The following is a 22,898-nucleotide window of genomic DNA, read 5'->3' on the forward strand; positions in this document are numbered from 1 at the left end:
GGGATTTTCTATGTCTCAAGCAAAGTTTCATAGCAGGAGTTTTCATGATTTGAAAACTTCCTCGTGTATATATTACAAAATCAAAAACAAAACGAAATTCTCAAATCTTGAATCCCTGCCTCATAAAGAGTGAATTAATCATTAATTCGAAGGTAATTTATGATTGATTCTCTTTTTCTGATTTGTTCTGATTTTTATACTTGTCCTTAATCCGCCATGCTTCCCACCATTACTCCACCCCGATAAGAAAACTAGACTGGTTTGGTAAATCATACCAACAACTTATTGCCAGCTAGATTAATTCATCAACTCCTGACTTTGATTTCGAAGATGACCGATAATTTCTTAAAATTTTACGAGTGATTTTTTTAATAATAAAATTCATGTTTCGGCCACACTAATTATTCACAAACTGGATTTTTCCTTTCGCTTCCATAGATGTATATGTGGGGGCTATCTAGTATTATATATAATAATTTTTTTAAAAAATTTTGGGCCCCAAAAAAGGGCTGGACCTGAGTCATTTGACTCATTTGACTCCAAATAAGCACGGCCTGCGTCAACGTCGAAGGAACGAAAATATCTGTTCAACAAACAAGTTATGCACCTTTGAGTTCTGGGGGTGATCAATCCAAAATCATAATATTTAAAATCCAAAACTTGATGTCCTTTTAGTAAGTGAATTTGGCACGACTTACTTACACCAAACTAAATTTAGAGATATGACACCATTTTTATTTTTTTTAAGAAAATGATATTTATTTTAAATACACTTGAGAAATTTTATATTTTTTAAAAAATAATTAAGCAATGTTTTTTTACAAATTTTCAATCAGTTAATCGACAGTAGATCTCACGATGCGCAGAGTCTACTAGCAATGATAATATCTCAAGATAAGCGAGGAAATGATAATGGCAGTGTAACAGTAGATAAGAGCTCTCAAGACCAACGAAGAAAGATGAAACAAAAGAAAGGAAAACAGCCATTGAAAGTTGTAATTTCTCTGGTTTGTACATATAATCATGCATCTCTCTCTCTCACACAAACACACACACTGACACACACATCGATTAACGAACATGCCATGAACTAGTAACTAGTGTGTTCTTTCCTTGTTCAATCATTATTCTTCTTTTTCCCTTCTCAAATCCATCTCAGTTTTCAGCAGTTCCTCACATCACGACTGCTGTACTGTAACACTCTGTTTTTCCTCAGAAGATTCATTGGTTTTTTGGAAGGGAGTTCATTAATTCCAAGCAGAGAGACCGAATCTTGTTGAAAAGCATCCATGGGGGGTTTAAAGATTCAATCTTGGAGGCATTGATGCGGTACTTGAGTCTCTCAACACACACTCTTGCTACTAGGTTTGCAGAATTGCTAGTTTCGAGATGTCCCACTTGGATTTGGAATGCGGCGGTGGTGGAGTCGGTGCAAGAGGCGAAGCGGCGGAGGAAGAAGAGGGTGGCAGCATGTGTTTCTCCGACGCTGATGAAGAATCTTGCGACTCCCAATTCTATTCAACTGCAGACGGTGAAGGGTCATACGATGATTTTAGCATTGCGTGTGGCTCAGAATCGGGTGAGATTCTGAATGAAGATGATGGTTTGGAGAATGGGAGAAGTTCTGATTGTTCGGTGATTGTAGAAGATGGTGGGGTAAAGGAAATTAAAGTGCGTTTGGGGATGATCGATAGAGATTGTAGAATTTGCCATTTGAGCTTAGTGAGCAGCAGCCCTGGCTCTGGGGTCGCCATTGAGTTGGGTTGTTCTTGTAAGGATGATTTGGCTGCTGCTCATAAAAATTGCGCTGAAACTTGGTTCAAAATCAAAGGAAACAAGTGAGTAATCAATCCCATTCGCGCAATCTGTTTTTTTCTTTGCCTTTTATTTTGTTGACGTTTCTCCCATGTTTCTTTGATTCAAAGATTTGTGATTCTTGAAAAGAACCTATGAGATACTTTTTTTTTTTGTATTTTCTTGTAGAAACTTTCATCTAGAATTCGAATCATATCTTTATAATCCCGTTCATAATTTTCAGGACTTGCGAAATATGTAATTCAGTAGCTTGCAACGTCGTCGGGTTGAATGAGATCGAGGCAGCAGCAAATGAGAACATTGGCTCAGTTTTCGCAAGCATGGCCGCAGCAGCTCCAGCACCACCATCTGCCGGTGCTATAGAAACTCGGAGTTGCTTAAACGGCCACCGGTTCTTGAATTTTCTTCTCGCTTGTATGGTATTCGCATTTGTCATTTCTTGGCTCTTCCACTTTAACATTCCATCGTAGCCGCAGATTTTGTTCAAGATATGTGACTGTGATATGAATTTTAGAATGATACTTGATAAATACGTGCCACGATTTTTATTCCCGTAACACAAAATGTGAATTAAAATTTATGATTTATTGTTAATGGGTTAACTCAAAGCCACTTTTAACTTTAAGCACTCGGAGAAAGAGAATAAAAATGTCAAAAGTTATTTAGACACTCATGCTTGGTTTACTAATCAATCTTGTTTTTGTCACAACTTTCCTCGAAAAGATGTTTGTTTTGAAACCGTGGTCCGTGTTTGGATTGAAAACTGTGTGCTACACGAAATTAAAATCGATTATCTCAATAAATCGTGTATGTTTGATAACAAACGCAGCATTACATCCTTGTGCAACTGAAATCAACTAAATAAATGTCGTGTTCCTTTAAAATAAATACATAAATGTCGTGTGACCATTTCTTCACGTTAGATAGTAAATTTTATGTTTGATGTATTTGGGTCTGCAAAGGATCTGTTTGTTATTATATAGCTTTTTAAAACTAAAAAAGTTACGAGTTCGGATTGATAGAATTAAGAAATCGATAGCCTGGTAGCTTCTGCAAAGCATGTGATAAATCATATAGCACATATATGCATAACAAAAAGCAGTTCCAAAAAACGAGATTAAATGGTACTTAAATGATACAAAAAAAAGCAGCCGAGGCTTTTTATAACCTTGAACAAAAAAAGATGTTTCCAGCTTAAAAGGGTCTCTTTCATCTCCAATACAGAACTATAATGACTCGGGAGCCTATTCGAGGAGAGATCTAAAATTCAATTGATATAGCCACAGTTAAAAAAGAATATCAATGACATAAAATGCATTTCATTTCAAACATTATTCTCTCCCTGAATTTGTGATTCACATTCCACAGAAGATATGTTCCACACTGTCTATCATGTGACAAGATGAAGGTAGGACATGGTGCATGTGACTCTATAAATGCAATGAAATAGGATAATATAAGTAAGAGACAAGAAAAACAAATGAATACAAGGGTGATTACATGATTCATTAGCTTTCACCAATTTGGAATTGAAAGCATGACTTAACACAGACGATGAAGAAGAAAGTGATTGCCACCTAATAAAATAATTCTGAAACGTTATCAGACAAGGCAGAGAGGCAAGCTTTGAACCCTGCATGATCTAAAACACAGATCATTCAGAAATCGAGAAGAAATAACTACTGATTTCTGCATCACCAAATATCCATCTATACAAAAATACGATATTACTCAAAAAAAAAAAAAGATACCAAGGATAATAACTTATGCAAGTCCAGACGATTTTCCTTCAAATAAACTTGATATTAACTGTGAGAAAAAGTGTAGTTCCAAAAACGATAATAATGGGTTTGATCACTTGAACAATTGTCTATATTATGTGATCCCTTGTTTCATTCTTTAGATTCTTCCAACTGGTGAAGAGGGGCGGCATGTGGCATATTTTGCAGGGACTTGTCGTGAGAATGGGATAGTGGTGGTAGTGGTTGTGATATTTGGTTTACAGCTTCCAATAATGGCTTCTAGAATGTGTCCCGGGATATTTGTGTCTAAAATTTCAGAAAATTTTTGGCTTGTTAGCAGTGCTACACATGTAGCGAATGCCTCTAACAAAGGAATTGAGGAATCCAACTCAAGTGAGTAAAATCCATCGCTGAATGCTTCCAGGTTGAAAACAGGTTTGCTGTTTTGCTCTCTGCCCTGTAATAGCATAAGATCGGATAATTATGAATTGATATTTCATATTTGAAATATAAGAGGAAATTAGCAAAGCGAAGCATTAAAACGTTACCTGAACAAAAGGATTGACACGATCCGTGGTGGAACAAGACAATGATGATTCGAGAATCTTGCAGCCTTTTTTGTTGTGGATCGTAAGGACTCGTAGCTTGCAACCAACATCCCACCCTCCACAATCACAAGATCCACCAGATCTCCACCGACTAATTAAAGAAGATGGTGCACCTTTATCCGGCATTCCATGGACACCACCATGAAGGATGACTACTGCACTGTCAGTGTTTTCATCTTGGTACAATTTTTTGTTGTCATTTAACTCTCTGTCGTTAAGCTTTTGACATGAGTTTTGCAAAACAACAGCTGCCCTCTCTTTTCCAGGTAAAAATTTAGGTTCTTCCTCATCCACCTGCTCTTTGTCAACACCATATAGCACGCATTCTCTCACAGCACATACATCTGAACTCTTATCACGTGATTTAGGAAGATGAGTGCTTGAAATTTTCATGTGGCCGAGAATATTACATCCTAGGTTACATCTTTTACTCTTCGATCCTTGAATCCAAGTCATGTTCTTTTTTCTCATCTCATGAATAGAATAGAATGTATATACCATGCTGTGATCACTCTTTCCAAATGCTGGCAACTTCTTCACGACGGCAGCAAGCATGTTGTTGCTGCTATTCTCAACTACAAGTTTAAAGAAAGGGAGGCCATTCTTCAACGAGAGCTGCAGAAGACCCTTAGAAGATAACCCCTCGGACTTTCTATCCTGACACAATCCCCTTGTGGCCATAGTTCCATTTGGTGGCTGAACAATATTGGTAGGTTGAGATTCTTTTTTCTTTAGCAATGGGTCTAGCAACCTCCTCAAAGGGCTTGACCTACCCTTACTACTTGAATTTGCCTTATCTTTATCAATGCTATCTGCACCAGTGGTAACTTCCATCACCGGACCAGATATGACAGCAGTATACGTAGAACTCAGTCCTGGAACTGCAGAGTTCACCTTAAAACTAGAACTCCTGCTCATTTTTCCAAGTCCAAAGATGAACCGCGAAGTAGGGGACAGATGTCTTGCTTTAACAGTAGGCAGCTTAGCATCTGGTCTCTTTCGAGCCTCGAGTAAAAGCGAATGTTTTGCAGTTTTTTCATGTGTTATCAAAGCTTTAGCTCCAGATGGTATTGGGATGACAATTTCAGAAAATTCTCCAGGTTCCTGAGGAGAAAAGCAATTAGAAATTCTGTTTCCTATTGCTTCAGACAATTTTCCATCAAGAGACATCCTTGGTTCTGAAAACTGAAAACTTTCTGAGCAAGTCCTCTTCAGAAAATGTTTGGATACTAAGAGAAAATTTTGCATCTCCGCAGGGGAACCCATATAAGTATAGTTCGCTCCATCATCCATACTCTTCTCACTCATTTTCCACTGACCATTGATTGTATCATTTGATAAGAGTGAAATCCTATGTTTTCCCTGCTCTGAGGACCGAAGTTTCCGAAGTGTCCTTTCGGGAATAGTTTCTCTATTCATATCCTTCATCTTGACTTTGTCCAAATTTGGTTCCCAACAACTGTCATAACTCTCTACGTTATGATGAAATTTTTGGGGCCTATCAACAGAGCTCCTTTGGACACCTTGAAATTCTTGGCTAGGCATTTCCAGGTTTCCTGGCTGTCTGATGCCTTCAAAAGACTCTTCCCTACAACATGTGTCTTTTCTTTCCATCTTGAATGGATTGAGATGAGGACTTTGTGCTGGAAGCTGTTTTCTCTGTGGTGAACCAAAACGTGAATCGGTATCTAAACCAAGTGATGAGGGTTGCCTTCTAAGATTGGGACTCATTTTAGGTGGTCCACTTCCCATACAAATAGAGCCTGTGCTAGATGATGATGTTTTCTTGTGAATTCTTACAGGCATGCGTTCGTTGTACTTCCATTTCTCCAACCTTTTCCAGTCAAGAACGCCAAAATTTAATGCCTTCTCTTGAATGTTTTTCTCTTTCCCCACTTGCTGCAGAAAGCAAGGCACATTCGACATGTGCATGACAAGCTCATCATCATCATTATGCACCTTACTCCCAAGCATTGATTTTCGGTTATGAAACGGCTGACTAAATTTATGTTTGGCCTCCGGTGTGTCTTGAAAAGGTGAACCTTTTTCAGTCAAGCATGATGAAATCTTTCTATTAACAGCAATTATAGATTGTTCACGCGTTAAACTTCTCTGCTCTAAGCTTTGTGCCATTCGTATAAATGTTTCTACACTTCAAGGACTTCGTTTCCTGACATATTGCACCATATTACATCTCCACCGAGTTCCTAATAGTCCTTTCTGAAACTTGCAATCTTACCAGTGCTGTAGGAGTGATTGCTGATAAAGACAAATAATCAGTTCAGCAGTATAAAGCATGCAAAATCTATGCTAAATAAAAGTTACAAGATTTGATTTCCCAACGATCAAAGCCTTCAAGTTTCATGTAGGCTTGCCCATTTTAAAAACATGCTAATTACAACATGTCATTTCATCATAGAGAAGTGAAAAAAACAAACATCCAAATCTGTAATTTATTTATTGGATATGCTCTACACAATGTAGCAAATTCCTTCTTACTTTCATGAATTATCAGAAAGAACGCAGATTTTTTGACATTCAACCAAAGGGACTTTGCCATAGGCGTAGAAAAAGAAACCCACAATAAAAATTACATTTGAGATGCCGTATGGCCGGGAGGAGACTTCAATTGAATGTAGCCGTAAATCAATTTTCACTTTTTGTATAAAAGTACACCTTCCAACTACAGTAAGCAATCTAGAAACTTAATTGGCAGTAATCTTGTGCGTGTTACCATTTCTATGACTTACATTAGGAAATGGAAGAGAAGGGGGGGAGCCGACAATTTCCGTTTCCTTTACAAACATCAGTATCTAGGTCAGATATGGCTCAAGCTAAGCAGAGAAAGGAATCAACAAAATAATCGCACATCCACTTGATTTTATGAGTATTTCAAAGAGGGAAACAACTACCGACATTACCCACTTGATTCCATGAGCGCTTCAGAAAGCAAGGATCTTTAAAGAAAGATTTACATAACCTTGAGCAGGAATTTATGAGTTCCACGTTATATGTTGTGGCAGCAATTTAAGGATTATTCCAAAATCTAACTCAACAACCAAGTCGGCAAGCGTTTCGTGTCCAGAACAATAAAATCAAAGATCCAAACAGGCTGAGCCTCAAGAAGAGCAAAAAAGCACCAGAATGACCATGCATCAAAGCTACAATCGAGAGCAAGAATTGAAAATAACTTTAACGAAATCAAGAAGGATCGGTAAAACCAGTTCCAAAATCCTACCACGATGAACATCAACTTCCCCAAACAAGATTTCAAGATAAAGCGTTTCCGCAGTCGGTCGAAAAATACATATAAATGGGACTTACACTATAAGCAAAGAGAGGAATAGCAGAGTGAGAAAGCAAGAAATCCACTTGGGACTGCCTTGTATCCCCGCGAAATGATGTCTCACCGCAGCCAACATGAGAGACATTTCTTTTAATGAACAAATAAATAATGCTAATTATACAATTATATATATATTTAAAATTATTATCTATATTATATTATTGAGTATGAGATTTTTAAAATAACTATATTAGAAGACACAAAAATATTTAATTTCATAATTATATTTTTTATCCAATTAAAAATATTATCAAGTCACTCTATTACTTATTCAATATTATTTGAACAACTCTTCTAAAATAAAAATAATTCAGTATTAATAGTTCAGTATTATTCGATCAAATTAAAAATAATAATAATACATAGAAAGTCGTTTGCATATTTTATTAGTTATCATGATTATTTTAATAACCATATTCAGTAGCACCTATCAATAACCTTATATTTGATTTTCAAAATTTCACAAATTGTTTCCTATATTTTTCGCACCTAGCTTCATATACAACAAATCCTAACCTTAACTAAACAAGTATTTAAAAAAAAAATTATTTCGTAAAAAATATAAAATAATTTAAAAATAATATTATATAAGGATACATATAATACAACTAAATATTTATTTAATTTGGTTAATACGAGGTTATTCTTGTAATACTGGTCCAAAAAATATATCGACATTTATTATTATTTGGTGTTCCGTAAATAAAGAAAATAAATGTTTATTATTAAATTAAAACTAACAAGATATATGAAACGAGGTGGCAATAGACGGGTGGTCAAGATCAGCTGGTTGGGTGGTGCTGATACGTTACACCGCGGGGCCCATGTTTATTAGGTGGGCCGTTGGGTATTTGCTAGTGAGCCCATTCAGAGTATTAATACAGACTTTTTGTTGTTTCTACTGTGGACCTCGTTCTTTTGTCATTTCATATTTATCATCAATTTAAGAAATAAAACTAGAATTTCATTTTTTTTTCTCAAATAATATTTATTATCTTACTTTCTATACTAAAATAATTTTAATTTTTTCTATACTTGTAGAATTTATATAAAAAAATTGAATTTGATTCACATGAACACAAAATTACGCAATCCGTATTGTTTTATAGATGTATTTTTTAAAAAAATTAACCTCACGGTCGAAATTCTCAATCCGCTGCTGTATATTGTTACATTAACATTAAAAAAAATTGGTCTCTCATACCTTATTAGTTAATTTAATCATGATATACTTTTTAAAAAAAAAATTAAAAAAAAAGAGAGAAAAGAAAACCATTGATTAATTAGGGCATGTCCAACCTGCACCAAAAGGTGCAAGGGCATCTCTCCAACAGAAAAATAGCGCAGCTCCATGTCCCGGAGCTCTGCGCCAATTTGGCGCACAGTTCTATCTTTTTTTTATTTTTTTTAAATTATAAATATTAATATTAAAAATTATAAATATTATTTATATAATAATAACATATTATTTTAATAATTATATATTTTAAATAATAATATATTCAATAATATATTTAAAATAATTAAATAAATCAAATTAAAAAAATATTTTGAGAATATACTAGGAATATACTTTTTAGTGTAAGATTTGAAGTATATGAGTTGGAGATGAATGTTATATTTGGTGCAGAAATTACACTGTCTGCACCAAAATAGATTTATGGATTAGAGATACCTGATACTGATAGGAACTATAAATTTTGCGAATTTTTGTCCGAAGACGTTGGGTTCGAACATAAGGTGTACTCAATTATTGTAGCAAAATATTATTACATATTGCTATATTCAATGCTGGCCTCATATCTCATTAATGATGCTCATATATTAATACATCCCATTGAAGATTGTTGATATGATATGTGTTGTCAACTTTTCCATTCCATTTTCGTTTGCATATTAAAAACAAGTCATTTTCACATATAATTAATATTGTTTTTCAAATTTTATTATTTTATTCTTTTTAAACCGATGGAACTCATCCGATAACCATATAGTTAATACAATATGTTACAAACTATGCTAGTAAGATAAATTATATCGGATAAACTCTGTATAATAGAATTAGTCGAGAAAGTATTGAGATGAGGAATTGAACCCAGAGTTTTATTTTATTTGATAATATGTTTATCTAAGTTTGAATCCTTTTGTTTAGTGAAATATCTCTTAACCCATTATGCCTCATGCTTAAGAATAATGGATTCTTTTAATATTCGAGACAAATCTTAATTCATATGAAATTACCAATCTTAAATTTTTATAATAGAAGATGGATTAAAATTCGTTTTTCATAAAGGAAAAGGTTCAATATAATATATTTGGAACAAAAACATGAGTAGGAGTGACTGTGTGTTCTCATCTTTGTGCATGCACCCACTCGAGACATCGTATTAAAATTTAAATTTGTAAAAAATAAATTGCAAAGACTTCGTATTTATTTATGTATTTATTTTAAAATATTTAATATTACATATAAGTAAATTAATAATGATAAATTATTTTTATAACATATTAATTTTTACACAAATTTACTAATTTTTACATACCATTTAGAAAATGAGATTTAATAAATTGTTCAAAGTGAAGGATAAATAATATTGAAACACCAACTCAACATTATCTTTTGTCACGTCCATTCGAATAGATGGAAGTCTATCAAAAACTCTTTAATATGACAATAGATTAAAAGTGATGAGATTAGACAAATGGTAAATATATAAAACCACTTTCTTGCATACTCTCACATTCATGCTATAAATTTTCGATTAGTCGTCAAAAAAATAATAATATTTCTTTTAGCAAATTACATTTTACATTTCGATATACATTCTTAATCACATTTATATATATATATATATAAAATCACCAAATACTTTGGGTGGCTCCACCCTAAAAAAGAAGCAAAATTGGTCCAAAAGTCATCAATTGAGAGAGGCAAAAAGAAATAATAATAATAATAATAAATGGCAAAAACTTGTGTGAGACGGCGGATCTCTTATTTGGGTCATCCATGAAAAAATATTATTTTTATGCTAAGAGTATTATTTTTATTGTGAATATCGGTAGGGTTGACCTGTTTCACAGATAAAGATTTATGAAATCGTCTCACAAAAGACCTACTCATAATAAATTGTAGCACGCCTTGTTGCATGAAATGTGGCAATTATCACTTCACTTTACTTTTGAGGTTTTGTCCTTACTACAAACATATTCCAAACTTGCCATGATGCGTTCGTGTCTCATCACAACTTTTACTTTACTAGCAAAGTTTTTGGGCGATCTCTCACATATTTGCTAACGAATTTTGGGCATAAATTATAATGACACAATGGTATATCCAAAAAGTTAAAGGTTCTCGATGTGTATTACTTTATATTGATTAATGAAGGATGGGTTCATTATCGTTTTACTTTTATATAATATTTTTCTTTTAACAATTAGATATTGATCCGGTTAGTAATTATGGCATATAGCATTAGGTAAATGCAACATAATTCCAAAATAATTTATATTTATCACACACTTTCATCTTGTATTTACTGACCCAAACATCTATCGTCAATTCGTCGTAAATGAAAGTTCATATTTTCTCATAAAACTAATATCAGATACATTTAATGATTTCCTCGCGGAAAATCCAAAACGTAACTAATTCGTACTCTTGTTTGATTTGATATGGTTATACAATAACTATTAGGTTAGCTATGGATTTTATTTCCTTAAAAAACGATCGAGTCCCATTGTCGAAACCGTACCGTGTAATCTTCGAGCTCGATGAAGGCTGGACGTAGTTGTCTTGTTGCCTCCTTGAATAGTGGTCAGGCTTTTCTTTGGGCTTAATTTTATTATGGGCCTTGGTCGGGTGAGGCCCAATATTCCTGAAACAGGGGTGAATAATTTATGTGAATATATGCTCGTTATCTCAAAAAACAAACATATTGTACATCAAAACTTTAACGTGAGTCTCCCAGCACTTTCGGGAGATGTAGTCTTATATGGTTTGGCTCAATACTTTTTACCTAACTAGCGTTAATTGTAGGTTATTATATTAGCTCGAAGGTTTACACAATACGTACTGAAAAATACTATACAACAAGTTTCATCGTCATAAAAAATCAATACATGTTTACAGTTCAATATTATTAATACGTGTTTATAATCAGAAGAAGCATCACAGAGTCTGGATTCTAAGAATCTTCCTCCACCTTAAATTCCTCTCCCTATTAAACTAGACCTGTCTGAAAAAAAGAAGAAGATTATTCTTTCGCAGCAAAATACATGCAGAAATTCCAATTCTCGTCCCTTCAAAACCCAACTAAAGGTGAATAAAGTGGAGCATCGATTTGAGTTTTGTTCAGTGGCATCCCTTCATTCGTTCCTTTTCATTACCGATCCAACAAGTGCCTTCATAAAAGACACTTTGGGAGTCTTGTGAAACCGCCTTTTCTCATAAGCTTCATATTCTTGGAAACACGGAAGGAGAAATATGAGGATTTTGCACCCTTCTGAGTTCAGTTTCATTCGGGGGAGAATGGCGTACTTGCTGTCACAAATGACTCTTATGCTGAGAAATTTCATTCAAGAACATTTATGTGCTATCAATGAACTACGGTTCTGTATAATCTTGGAATTTTGGAGGCATAATTAACTCAGAAAATGAGGTGTCTTCCTGCGGTCTAAGTATCCGCTGGACCGAAACATGTACAAATTGGTCCACCTAATATTTTCGTTTCTAGTCTTGGCTGAAGAGAAATGGATAACATATGGTGCATTGAAGTTTAGATATGTGGTAAATCTTCTATTATTTTATCCATATAAAATTTGGTTATATATAATATTATTATTGAAATGCAGGTGAAGTTTGCTCACTTTTTTCAATTAATATTTGACAAGGGAAATAATACAAAACAAGTGACATTCCACCAAGCATTCATCGCCCATCTTTATTCGCATTCTAGTGCCATCAGCAGATGGCAGGCAAGCAGCCACTCGTACCCTTAAAACTTGTACCTTTGCTCCCATAATACCACCCGATTCCCAGACAAGATTCTTATCCTATCAAGTATCAGTACCAACCACACCACGTTCCCCAAATGATTCAAAAGAAACATTCTCATTCTTGTCACTCACTGTTTTCGTGGTTGGGATTCTCCCAAGAGGAAGATATTTGGTTGGTAGTCAGAATAGTCAGAATTCGGACAACGCATTCCAAGTTACATGTATAAAACACGCAACTTTGTCACCGTTGCTTTCAAATACACTTTTCAAACAATCTGATGCCACATAGTACCCAACCTACCTAACATTGGTCAAAAGTCATTGTACTCAAAAGGCATCAATTCTGGAATCTTTTACCAATCTCTGACAGAGCGTTTAAAGACTGGACACCATATGGAAGCATAGTCTTATAACTACGTCGGATTGGTGCAAGGCCCCCGCAAAATATTTGGCCCCACACCTTTTTTTTTTTGGCTAACAAAATGCCGGATTGCCCACGGGGTGTAGCACATCGTGGAGCATATCCAGTTATCCACATTCCACAATACCTTGAATGGAGAAGTAAAGGTTCATAGTAAGATACAGCTCAACGGGCTCGAAAAGCATGAAGTTACATATCTTTTACATTATATAGCACCCAAAAAAAAAGATACTAGCTACAATTACATAGGCTAATAATAGTGATGCCAAGGCATCACAAATGGAGGTAACAAAAGGCAGTCCTTAGCTACGGTCACTTTTTTCGTCTATAAATTAAACTGCTATGCTGCTGTGCTCGATGCCCTGCGTTTGTATCTCCCTACAAATAAATGGGGAATAAAGATTCTTAAACATATAATAAACGAAAAAAACTATTGATGATCTTCGAATGAACTAAATTGATTCACAATCTACACCAAAAGCACTAAGTCTGCTTGTACCTAAGTATATGTAAATTCACTTGTAATGGGACGAGCTCCTAGTAATAAAGAGAACCTGCCAAAAGAAAACAAATCTTAAAACATACTCATTGTTTGGTACCATATATAATTTAACGACGATGGATAACATACCCTGCCACCAGTTTCCTCTTGAAGCACCATCCGAGTCATCTTCTCCTCCATCTTTATTGAACTGAAAAAATGCCAAGGTATCATCAGTTCAATTCCAATTCATAAATCCAGACTCACGATAAATAAAACTGGAAATAAAATGTTAGCAGATGTTGTTCTATGTTATGACGCATAGAATAAAAGTTCTGATATCCAGTACTGATACATTGTATAAATAAGCTTCTTAAATGCCCATCAACAATTTTCCACCCTTTCCTGGGGAATTTGCATATCAACTTTACCTAAAGTAAAGTATTTATCCTGCTAGTAAATAGTGGTATAAGAAAAATGTTGATGGAAAGAGTCTCCTAAAGGAGGCCGCATAATTGTCCAATTTGCTGCAAAAACTATGAATGTGATGTTTCTTCGAATGAACTTTAAGCCTACTCACAGTAGTGAACACAGTGCTCTGGGCAGTCTGAGGTCGAGAATAAAGGTCTTGACCTCCATAGTAAATTGACGAGCTATAATGACAAGGATGCACATTTTCTCCCGGATAAAACGGACCCATATCCTTGCCTTCCGACCTCTGGAAGTTGCCTTCACCTTTTACAGCACTGCTTTCTGCAAAAGAAGCCCATGGTCATGCATAATACAAACTTGGATACACACTCACAACCGTCACGGAAGAATTACACCAAAGATTAAAGATTTAACTGTTTTTTCAGCATTCATGCAATATGTCAGATACAATTGACTCGAATTCAGCAGGGCCTAAAAGAATCTTGCCGCAACTACTAGACATATGCTGACTACAACTAAATATTCGACAAGATTCCAAATCGGATGGATGATACACATTTGGTATTCTAACGGTTTAACTCAAAACTCTTTAAAAAAAAAGCTTTATATCCCGGATGATACATACGTGGTATTCTAACGGTTTAACTCGCGATTCATTAAAAAAAATGCATCATATGCTTAACACAAATACAATCGGCTGTCGACAAATGGGAGCATAACAATGAAGCAATCACACATTCTATGTTGAAAAGCTATAATCTTCAAGAAATGAGGATCTTGGTTGAAACATACCAGAAACAGCAGTCTTGCTATTCCAACTCTGACTTCCAGAATCATGCTTCTTCTCTTTCTCCGGCATATGCAGAGAATCATTGCCTACGGCCTGAGGACACTATAAAAATTCAAAACAGATCTCAGTCACAACTTACAAGCACCGAGTTTGGAAAATTCCATATCACGAGGTGAGATACGCGTGTTTGTCATTGAAATATACATTGAACAACTATAATTTACAATTTTATATAGAATACATACACGGTAACTAGCACATGAATGATTGTCACCTGCCATAAAAGATTAATCCTCTATGGAGAACTCATTAAATTTTTTAGAAATTAAACACAAGATTACTTCAAGAGTCTAACGATCATGATTACGTTGAGATTTATGGCAATAAGAGGCAGCTTGATTGTTGCAGTTAAAACTTTCAATTCTGCTCTCTCTGAGTAAGAAAAGCTGAAATATATCAAATTTCTTCACACCCCTTCATGTCATCTACCGCAAAAACTGAATTTCGCTGCTCACAAAATTTCTTCGACATCCTAATAACCAGAAGAATCGATGCAACAACGTACGTATTTATCTTTCACAAACCAAAAAATGCTTCGACCAGCCGACACCGCAAGTGGAAATGTTATAATAACAGTCTACCACAGTACTAAACAACAAATCAAGAAATCCAATTACCTAAAACACAAGAACCCATATATTTATTGCAAATTATTCTCATTCTTTTCAAAAAAAAAGTCTTTTCTACCTTAGAGGCTGGCGCAAAAATTGACCCAAAAATCCCAGAAGATGAAGCAGCGACGTCAGAATCCTTCGACCCGAAAAGGTCAGAGGTGAATGAAGAACCCGATTTCTTCCCTCCCTCCATTTTTCACACTCTATAATCTCTCCGTCTCTTTCGCAATTAAATTTGCAGAACGAAAGTCTTGGGCTGGAACAGAGCCCTCTATGCGCGTATATATGCAAAACCCACCGTCAAAAAGTCCCGTAATCGAACGTAACCGCCGAATATTTCCCACAAACAAACAGAATCCTCGAAGTAAGAAAGCGAAATCAGATGGGGAAAAACGAAAAAAGAAAAACAAAACAGAGTAATTTACAGAACAATACCACGTGAATGAATTATCTCTGACGTCCGTATGGATTATCTCTGACGTAAATACACATACATTATAGTTTATATATCTCGGAGAGGAAACACAAATCGAAGTCGTAACCCATAATATTATTATCATAATCAAATATTACAATCGATATAAATATATTCTATAAATAATAAATATATACAATTATACATACAGCGTATTGTGTGTATCTTCTTGGTCGACGATCTCCATTCTTTCTCACACTTGCCAAGTGTTTTTTTCCTTAATTTTACCTCATTTTTTTTTAAAAAAACTAATCTTTTATCTGTCATCTTAAATATCTAACCCGATATTGGCAACAAATATCCATCTAATTTTTCGAATTTTAAAAAAGCTTCTTTTTTTTTTCGGTGGTTGTTTCGGTTAGTCGGCGCGATTTGGTGAGAGAGGCAACGTACAGAGAAATGCCACGTGGTAGAAAGGAGAGTATGTGTATGCGTAGGGCCCAGGATTTCAATCTCCAAGCCTTTCACTGCCACGAATACCTTAGTGGATAATACAACCCCCGTCGCTTTCTTTGAATACGGAAACCCTAATTTTGACCTTTGAATTCATCCCCCAACCCGATTTGGGAACTTGTTTGGATAAATAATCAGCTTGGGGTAACCACAAGCTGCTGCTGCTCCTATTACTATTACTTCCGGTGGGACCAAGTGTTCAACATTATAATCAAGAAAAATGGGGCTAATATTTTTACTTCAGCCCAACTCAATCTCGAATTCTACCTAAACTTTCGAAATACCTCAAGATTTTGAGAACCAAAAATAATTAACAGATCTCTAAACGCAGATTGATCATGAAGTGACTCGAACTAGTTTATGATCACGATCTCTTTCAACCGAAATCAATGAAGTCCCACATATATAGTCCTGATCCCTATCCATGTCTAATGTTGTCTTCCAAACAAAGCCTTAAGTAAACAATCACGTAGTATGTACAGAAGCTATTTAGTACTCTGACCATTTACTTGTTTGGCAGTTTATGTTTCGAAGGAAAAGGTCATCTTATCTTTTTATCCTGTCGGCCCAAACTCTTCGTCCTCAAACCAATTTAATTTTTATAATCATTCATCGAATCAAAATTATCATCAATTTTATATTAGATATATTTATGAGACCATCTCGTAAATCTTTATTTGTGAGACGGGTCAATCCTACCGATATTCACAATAAAAAGTAATATTCTTAGCATAAATAGTAATATTTTTTCATGTATGACACAAATACGAGATCCGTCTCATAAAATACGATCTGTGAGACCATCTCACACAAGTTTTTGTTAATTAATAAAGAGAGGATAAGAACCTTATCCTTTAGTTTGATATATCACTATTATTCATTTATGCAAGTAGCTAGACAATGTGTGAGGTTTTAAAAGTATACAAATTCTGACTTGACAACAAATATGGGCTTTGGATCGATTTCAAGAATTAAATTCCCATACGCTAAATTATGTAATCATACGCTAGACTAGAATTTGAATTCGGTTCACTGATTCATGATTTGTAAATCTATCATCAAACTATCTTCCGACGCACTAGATTATAGTTAATTTGGGTCTGTGACGACCCAAATTATATCAGTATTTGTATGATGTTCAATTTTTATTAAATAGTCGAGGATTACTATCGGATTAAACATGAATAGAAGGCTATGCAGGTCAAACTCGAATGTCGATTTCTTCCATCCGTTGCAATAGGTTCACCAAGTTGTCTTCCATACATATGTGCTCGAATCCCACAGATGAATAAAGAAAATGAAACATGGACACAGTGGCTGTTTGCCATGCATGTTGAGTACCAAAAACTTTCAAAGTTTCCGTTTAGTAATTTGTCATAAAATTTAAGTTTTGTTCTAGATTCGGGCAAGCGTTTGACTAAGAATTTCGGGAAAATTATATACGGATCGATGCCAAAAAATATGTATACATATTTTAAAAATTAAATTGAAGTCGTATTAATTTCATGATATATATATATATAAGATAAACTTTTTTTATAATAAAAAGAGAGAAATAATTAGAACGAAAATATGGAAGATTAATATGTATATATACATACATCATATATGAAATATTCATAAAGAGTAATTAGTGGTTTGGAAGAGGTTCCATCATCCCGTGGATAGGATTCAAAGGATGGATAATACAAGAGATTGGTCCTGTTCCTACAAATCATAGGGTAAGGCTATAGTTTCTTTCCTTTGATTCGATATATACATTCGGAAATTAAAAATTATCTTGGCAAGAAGAAACATATACCATAATCTATTCTCCACATACAAGACGTTTTCTTTACTCACATCATTTCATGTTGGAATGGAATTATATATTAATCGAATCGCGATTTATATATATGTATATATGTATGTATAATAACAAATATTACGATTAATATAATTATGCGACAATTATAAAAATGTTTGACGAGGTATTATTTTATCGTTTAATATATTTTCAATAATTCAATGTTTAATTTTTTGTTAGTTTGTTGATAGATAGATATATATCCGATGAGCCATGTTCAATGTATGGCAACGAAAGAGACCTCAAGATTGGATGGTAATATCAACTTGGTTCCAAAAAATGAATGTTGAAAATTCAAATTATATAAGATGCATCAACGTGTGGAAAACATCGTTAGAAGATTTTGGGAAATATGAGTTAGTCATTTAGGTTGTTTGGATAAATTTATTTGTCATATCACAAAAAGAAACATAACAAATTTTAGTTATTATAGTTTTTTTGTAATATATGCAACGGATGATGATCAAGCTGCATATATGTATCAAACTCAATTCTATTTTAAACAAAAGTTTTATCATTATTGATGATATCCCGGGATAGCCTGGGTTGTGCCTGGGTCATGGACGACCCTGGATACTGAATGGATGGCCAAAACTGGGGGGAATCAGCAGGAAGGGTTCATCATAAACCGGACAGGTGAACGCCCGAGACATCTCCTCCCCGGGATATCAGATGCCGGGGCTTTCATGAAAGTTCCCGTGAAATTTATACCCGAGGCTACTTCGATGAGAGCACCGCACTCGAGTGTACTAGTAAGATAGGATGAGGACGGCTGTTCCATCTCTGATACATATCCAAATGGTTGACAAAATCAGACAGGGAGGATGTGACTAGTGTGTGACTTGATGTGTCAGAATATAGGATGTGATCAGCCACCATGTTATAATTAGTAGGTAGTGCACAGAACGAGGTCATCATCATTTCTCATACAATAAATATCAGATTCCCTCTTTTCATTTAATTCATTCATAGATTAAATACACTAGCATTCATTACTCATTTATTGTTAACTCTTTCATTCATACTAAAAACACGACCATCATCTCGTTACATTGGTCATTGGTTGAATCTTTCCCTGACTTAAGCATAGGAGTGGTCACGCGGGACACACCTCCGGTGCCCATTCACTTGATTATCTTCTTATGCGCAGGTCATCATAGCTACTCGGGAAAGAAGTTTCCGGTTCGGACGCACGCTACTCACATTTCCTTCATTATCTTGATAGCAAATCCGATGGAGCAGCCGACTCAGCCCATCTATTTTACCCGGATTGCATCAATTATAATCTACAATAATTAACAAATCTTAAGTTGATAAATCTAAACTCAAGAGCGCCAATAGTATAAATATATAAAATATAGATATATATATTATTTATAGAGTTTTTAGTACCAAACTCTCTTATCCAAATATCGAAAATGCATAGTTTTCATGTGAAAATTAAATAGTATAGATAACTTTCGAAATAGTCTAAATGATCTGAAATATGACATATAAAAAATTAAGTTTTCTTTCCAACAAGTTAAGTAGGCAGGTCTCTGTGCATGGAGCCGGCGCGGGTGAGCAGTTGGCTTACGTCTCTGCATCTCTTTTTCAATCTTTCACAACCATTATGATAACGATACATGGATTTTATAAAATTTAATTTAATTATATTAAAATTTTATATAAAATAATATCTATTGATAAATATTAATATTAATTGAAAGGTAAAAATATAATCGAGAAATTTATGTTTGGAATGAATTAAATAATTATCAAGTAGAAAAAAGAGGAGATCGCGTGACGGAAATTTTTGACAAATAGAATGAGTTATCTAGACTGCGTACTCTTGAGTATGTAATACAAGTTTATAATTAATATGGATAATTTGTGTACATAAAAACATCATTTTACAAAAATCATAGCTTTACCAAAATATAAAATTTCAACTACAAATTCAGTATGTATATTTTATTTTTAGAATAATTTGATTCTGATTTATATATACAAATATTTTTGTATGTTATTTCTAGACACCACTAAATTTATTTTTGAAATATTTAGCTTAGTCTACGCGAATTAAATACAGAAAATGTGTCTCATAATTAATACAATAAAAATCGACATAATATTTCGACGACAATTCTTCACATGTTCTGTCAACGTTCAATTTGCGGCGTGTCTAAATGATATCTTCTTGTTTTGTCTTTTCTAAATTTTTTTATTATTATTTTTACGATTTTTTCTTTGACAAAAACTTGTGTGAGACGGTCTCACATGTGTATTTTGTGAGACAAATCTCTTATTTGGGTCATCCATGAAAAATTATTACTTTTTATATTAAGAGTAATACTTTTTACTGTGCATATCGGTAGAGTTGACCCGTCTTAAAGATAAAGATTCGTGAAACCATCTCACAAGAAACTTACTCTTTTTCTTTTGTTCACGAAATTAATATATACAAATGTGGAACGACCCAAATAAATACTTCATCTATTATTTAGTACTCCCGATGCGTATATATTTTCTAATTTGGATGCTAAAATAAATTTTTCGAAGAAAGCTTTCGTACGGGTCGTGATTTTTCTAAATATTATTTGAAAGAAAAATCCACAAATTCTATTTAAAATCACATCCACATTAAAATTATAAATAGGACTGCTATTTTTAAATATTTATCTATTCATACTACTTATTTTATTATTTTCACTTAAATACAGGGCTAAGTTGCCACAATACAGCCGGTGAGCTTACTTGATAAATGATGGAACTACTTATTTTTTTAAAAAAGGGATAAATTAACGCATACAGCTCGAATGTAGCATAAAACCACAATCAAGAATGTGGTGGTATCAGCACCAAGAATGACTTGATCTGGAGTAACATAATCTCGTGATATAGAAACTTTACTTCTCAATTAAATTATGAACTGACTGCATAAACGAACACAGCACAAGTTTACTGCATTTCTCATGCTATATCAATACACAACAGACGGTTTACAACCAAAAAGCGATAAAGACAAAGAAACGGAAAAGAAGAGAACACGGTGAGATATTCCCATGTAACAGGAAAAATCACTCAGTCAGAGCCTCAGGATCGAACAAGGGGCCCGTCATGCTGGAACTAGCATTACACAATCATATCAGAAGCTTCTCGATGGCATCCTGCATTATGCAATATCAATTAAGAAAATCACCATAGATGGGGTCTATTAGCAAACAGAAATTTAAAAAATATGGGAGTCGCTCACAAATTACATTACCGTTATTAATGCAAATTCTGAATATATCATATCAATAATCTATTAATAAACAGGAAAAAATAACCTTCAGTTGCTGTATTTGAGATTTCAATTGGCTGCCTTCGTTGCTGGTCACTGAACAAGCTATAACTGGTCTGGTAACTCCACATGCCCTACCAAGAGCTTGCTTTGATGGAACAAAAACATAAGGCACATTCTGCACTCAAAGACAAAAGATCAGATAACTTGTTTAGCCTCTGAAATACCACTCAACAAAACCAAAAAATATCAAACTTGGAGCAACACTCGAGGAGTATTTTTGTACTCAAACCCATCCCAAGTAACTCATACCTCATGCTAATTAAGTTTTGAAAGTTCCATTTAGTTATTTAATTTACATAATTAAGCATGCCAATCCATGTGATGCCTGCAGAATGATTTTTTATTCTTCAGATTTTCCATCAGAATTGACTTCAACTCATTAAATAGACCTGTGACCACATTAAAAGTAAACACTACGTTCCGATCCTTAGTTCCTTCAGTTTTAACTGCAATTGCATGGTTTTGGAAATGATTAACAAGTTTGAGAGATTGCTCACACAAAAAGGCTATGCTCGGGCTTCACGGGAGAACGGTAACTGTCAAGTCAAACTAACAGGTCCATTTTCAAAGTATATTCAAACAAAACTTTCAAAGTAGAAAAGTAACCTTGTCTTCAGCAAGAAGCGGAAGGTGAAGAAGAATTTCGAGAGGCTCAGTGTCAGCTGCCATAACAATGAACTCTGAAATTCCTCTGTTGAGAGTCTTAGTTGCTGCAACAAACACACACACATGCATTTCAGCATCGACATTATATCAACAAACAGAGCAATCAAATAACGATAGCATAAACAACCGTTTGGTGCACATTGGATTCCGCGAAGGACCCCGATGCGACTTAATGGGTCGTAGGAGTAAAAAATAACTTTTTAGATGGAATTAGAATAAGATTTGCTTTTCCCCTCCCCATAGAGAGGCCAGGTCTCTTCTTCTGAAGAAAATATTATTGCAGAAACACAGGGAAAACGTGTAAATTTCACCTTCATTAGCACCCTTCTTAAGTTGTTTGTAATTTGCAGCTTGTTGAACGAGGTCCATGATTGTGATGGTTAGCTGGGCATCTGCCAACGGATACGCTTTTGGATTCACAGCTTCTCCAGTCTAGACACACGCATAATAAATCAAATAGAAAAAAAAAATATTAACAACGAATAAGAAGTATAAATGAGTTCGGGAAAAATCAAAACTCTGGAGATGAGAGAGGAAATCACGAAAGAATTACCATGGTTGCTGAGTATTCTAAAGGGAAGGTTGCGGGAAGACACTGCACCAAAGAAATTAGGGCTTGTGGGGGCACTAATATGGGGATGGATTAGGGTTTAAATGGAGTGGCAACAAGATTGAAAATATTACAAATCCAACCCATGAGTTTACTCTAAGTAATTTGCATATTCCCCCAAGATATTTTTTCCTTCGTTTTAGTCCAAAAGCTTGCTTGTGCTTGTATTATGTACTTGAATTTGATTTTTCATTTATCAAAGTATTTATTTTAATA

The 22,898-nt window shown here is 34.5% G+C and overlaps 4 protein-coding genes across 12 annotated transcripts; 1 reads left to right on the forward strand and 3 right to left on the reverse strand.

The window, feature by feature from the left end:
* The first annotated feature begins 853 nt into the window (after window positions 1-853).
* LOC142551781 (uncharacterized) lies at window positions 854-2,379 on the forward strand. Of its 5 annotated transcripts, none has more exons than XM_075661178.1 (3): window positions 854-1,007; window positions 1,217-1,838; window positions 2,039-2,379. In XM_075661178.1, exons 2-3 carry the CDS (start codon window positions 1,390-1,392, stop codon window positions 2,283-2,285), a joined length of 696 nt encoding a protein of 231 aa, XP_075517293.1. In that variant the 5' UTR covers window positions 854-1,007; window positions 1,217-1,389; the 3' UTR covers window positions 2,286-2,379. The 5 variants fall into 5 exon arrangements, with proteins under 5 accessions (XP_075517293.1, XP_075517291.1, XP_075517290.1 ...); XM_075661176.1 differs by having other exon boundaries at window positions 858-1,007; window positions 1,167-1,838; XM_075661177.1 differs by having other exon boundaries at window positions 860-1,011; window positions 1,167-1,838.
* A 929-nt stretch (window positions 2,380-3,308) lies between these two features.
* Window positions 3,309-7,568, reverse strand: LOC142551783 (uncharacterized). 3 transcript variants are annotated; one of them, XM_075661180.1, is made up of 3 exons: window positions 7,490-7,568; window positions 4,106-6,424; window positions 3,309-4,014 (listed from the first exon to the last, which is right to left on the reverse strand). In XM_075661180.1, exons 2-3 carry the CDS (start codon window positions 6,296-6,298, stop codon window positions 3,715-3,717), a joined length of 2,493 nt encoding a protein of 830 aa, XP_075517295.1. In that variant the 5' UTR covers window positions 6,299-6,424; window positions 7,490-7,568; the 3' UTR covers window positions 3,309-3,714. The 3 variants fall into 3 exon arrangements, with proteins under 3 accessions (XP_075517295.1, XP_075517297.1, XP_075517296.1); XM_075661182.1 differs by lacking the exon at window positions 7,490-7,568 and adding an exon at window positions 6,916-6,935; XM_075661181.1 differs by lacking the exon at window positions 7,490-7,568 and adding an exon at window positions 6,760-6,892.
* A 5,506-nt stretch (window positions 7,569-13,074) lies between these two features.
* On the reverse strand, window positions 13,075-16,007 carry LOC142550968 (uncharacterized). 3 transcript variants are annotated; one of them, XM_075660022.1, is made up of 7 exons: window positions 15,929-16,007; window positions 15,378-15,575; window positions 14,633-14,732; window positions 13,989-14,161; window positions 13,559-13,619; window positions 13,427-13,481; window positions 13,075-13,305 (listed from the first exon to the last, which is right to left on the reverse strand). In XM_075660022.1, the coding sequence occupies exons 2-6, from the start codon at window positions 15,495-15,497 to the stop codon at window positions 13,465-13,467; spliced, it is 471 nt and encodes a 156-aa protein (XP_075516137.1). In that variant the 5' UTR covers window positions 15,498-15,575; window positions 15,929-16,007; the 3' UTR covers window positions 13,075-13,305; window positions 13,427-13,464. The 3 variants fall into 3 exon arrangements, with proteins under 3 accessions (XP_075516137.1, XP_075516139.1, XP_075516136.1); XM_075660024.1 differs by lacking the exon at window positions 15,929-16,007 and adding an exon at window positions 15,740-15,757; XM_075660021.1 differs by lacking the exon at window positions 15,929-16,007 and having other exon boundaries at window positions 15,378-15,840.
* A 4,949-nt stretch (window positions 16,008-20,956) lies between these two features.
* Window positions 20,957-22,822, reverse strand: LOC142551784 (uncharacterized). The gene is made up of 5 exons (XM_075661184.1): window positions 22,626-22,822; window positions 22,384-22,504; window positions 22,013-22,116; window positions 21,390-21,521; window positions 20,957-21,227 (listed from the first exon to the last, which is right to left on the reverse strand). Exons 1-5 carry the CDS (start codon window positions 22,626-22,628, stop codon window positions 21,201-21,203), a joined length of 387 nt encoding a protein of 128 aa, XP_075517299.1. The 5' UTR covers window positions 22,629-22,822; the 3' UTR covers window positions 20,957-21,200.
* Between the last annotated feature and the right edge of the window lie 76 nt (window positions 22,823-22,898).

This window comes from Primulina tabacum, chromosome 7 (assembly GCF_025594145.1).
Source record: "Primulina tabacum isolate GXHZ01 chromosome 7, ASM2559414v2, whole genome shotgun sequence".
Classification (NCBI taxonomy): Eukaryota; Viridiplantae; Streptophyta; class Magnoliopsida; order Lamiales; family Gesneriaceae; genus Primulina; species Primulina tabacum.

Coding starts and splice junctions, on each gene's coding strand:
- LOC142551781 (XM_075661178.1), top strand. CDS start 1,390: ATGTCCCACTTGGATTTGGAATGCGGCGGTGGTGGAGTCGGTGCAAGA. Junction 1,839..2,038: donor TTCAAAATCAAAGGAAACAA/GTGAGTAATCAA, acceptor CATAATTTTCAG/GACTTGCGAAATATGTAATT.
- LOC142551783 (XM_075661180.1), bottom strand. CDS start 6,298: ATGGCACAAAGCTTAGAGCAGAGAAGTTTAACGCGTGAACAATCTATA. Junction 4,015..4,105: donor GTGTCAATCCTTTTGTTCAG/GTAACGTTTTAA, acceptor ATGCTATTACAG/GGCAGAGAGCAAAACAGCAA.
- LOC142550968 (XM_075660022.1), bottom strand. CDS start 15,497: ATGGAGGGAGGGAAGAAATCGGGTTCTTCATTCACCTCTGACCTTTTC. Junction 14,162..14,632: donor TAGCAAGACTGCTGTTTCTG/GTATGTTTCAAC, acceptor CTTCTTTTGCAG/AAAGCAGTGCTGTAAAAGGT. Junction 13,620..13,988: donor AGAGCACTGTGTTCACTACT/GTGAGTAGGCTT, acceptor GCATTTTTTCAG/TTCAATAAAGATGGAGGAGA.
- LOC142551784 (XM_075661184.1), bottom strand. Junction 21,522..22,012: donor CGCTTCTTGCTGAAGACAAG/GTTACTTTTCTA, acceptor CTTTGAGTGCAG/AATGTGCCTTATGTTTTTGT. Junction 21,228..21,389: donor CTCAAATACAGCAACTGAAG/GTTATTTTTTCC, acceptor TGCATAATGCAG/GATGCCATCGAGAAGCTTCT.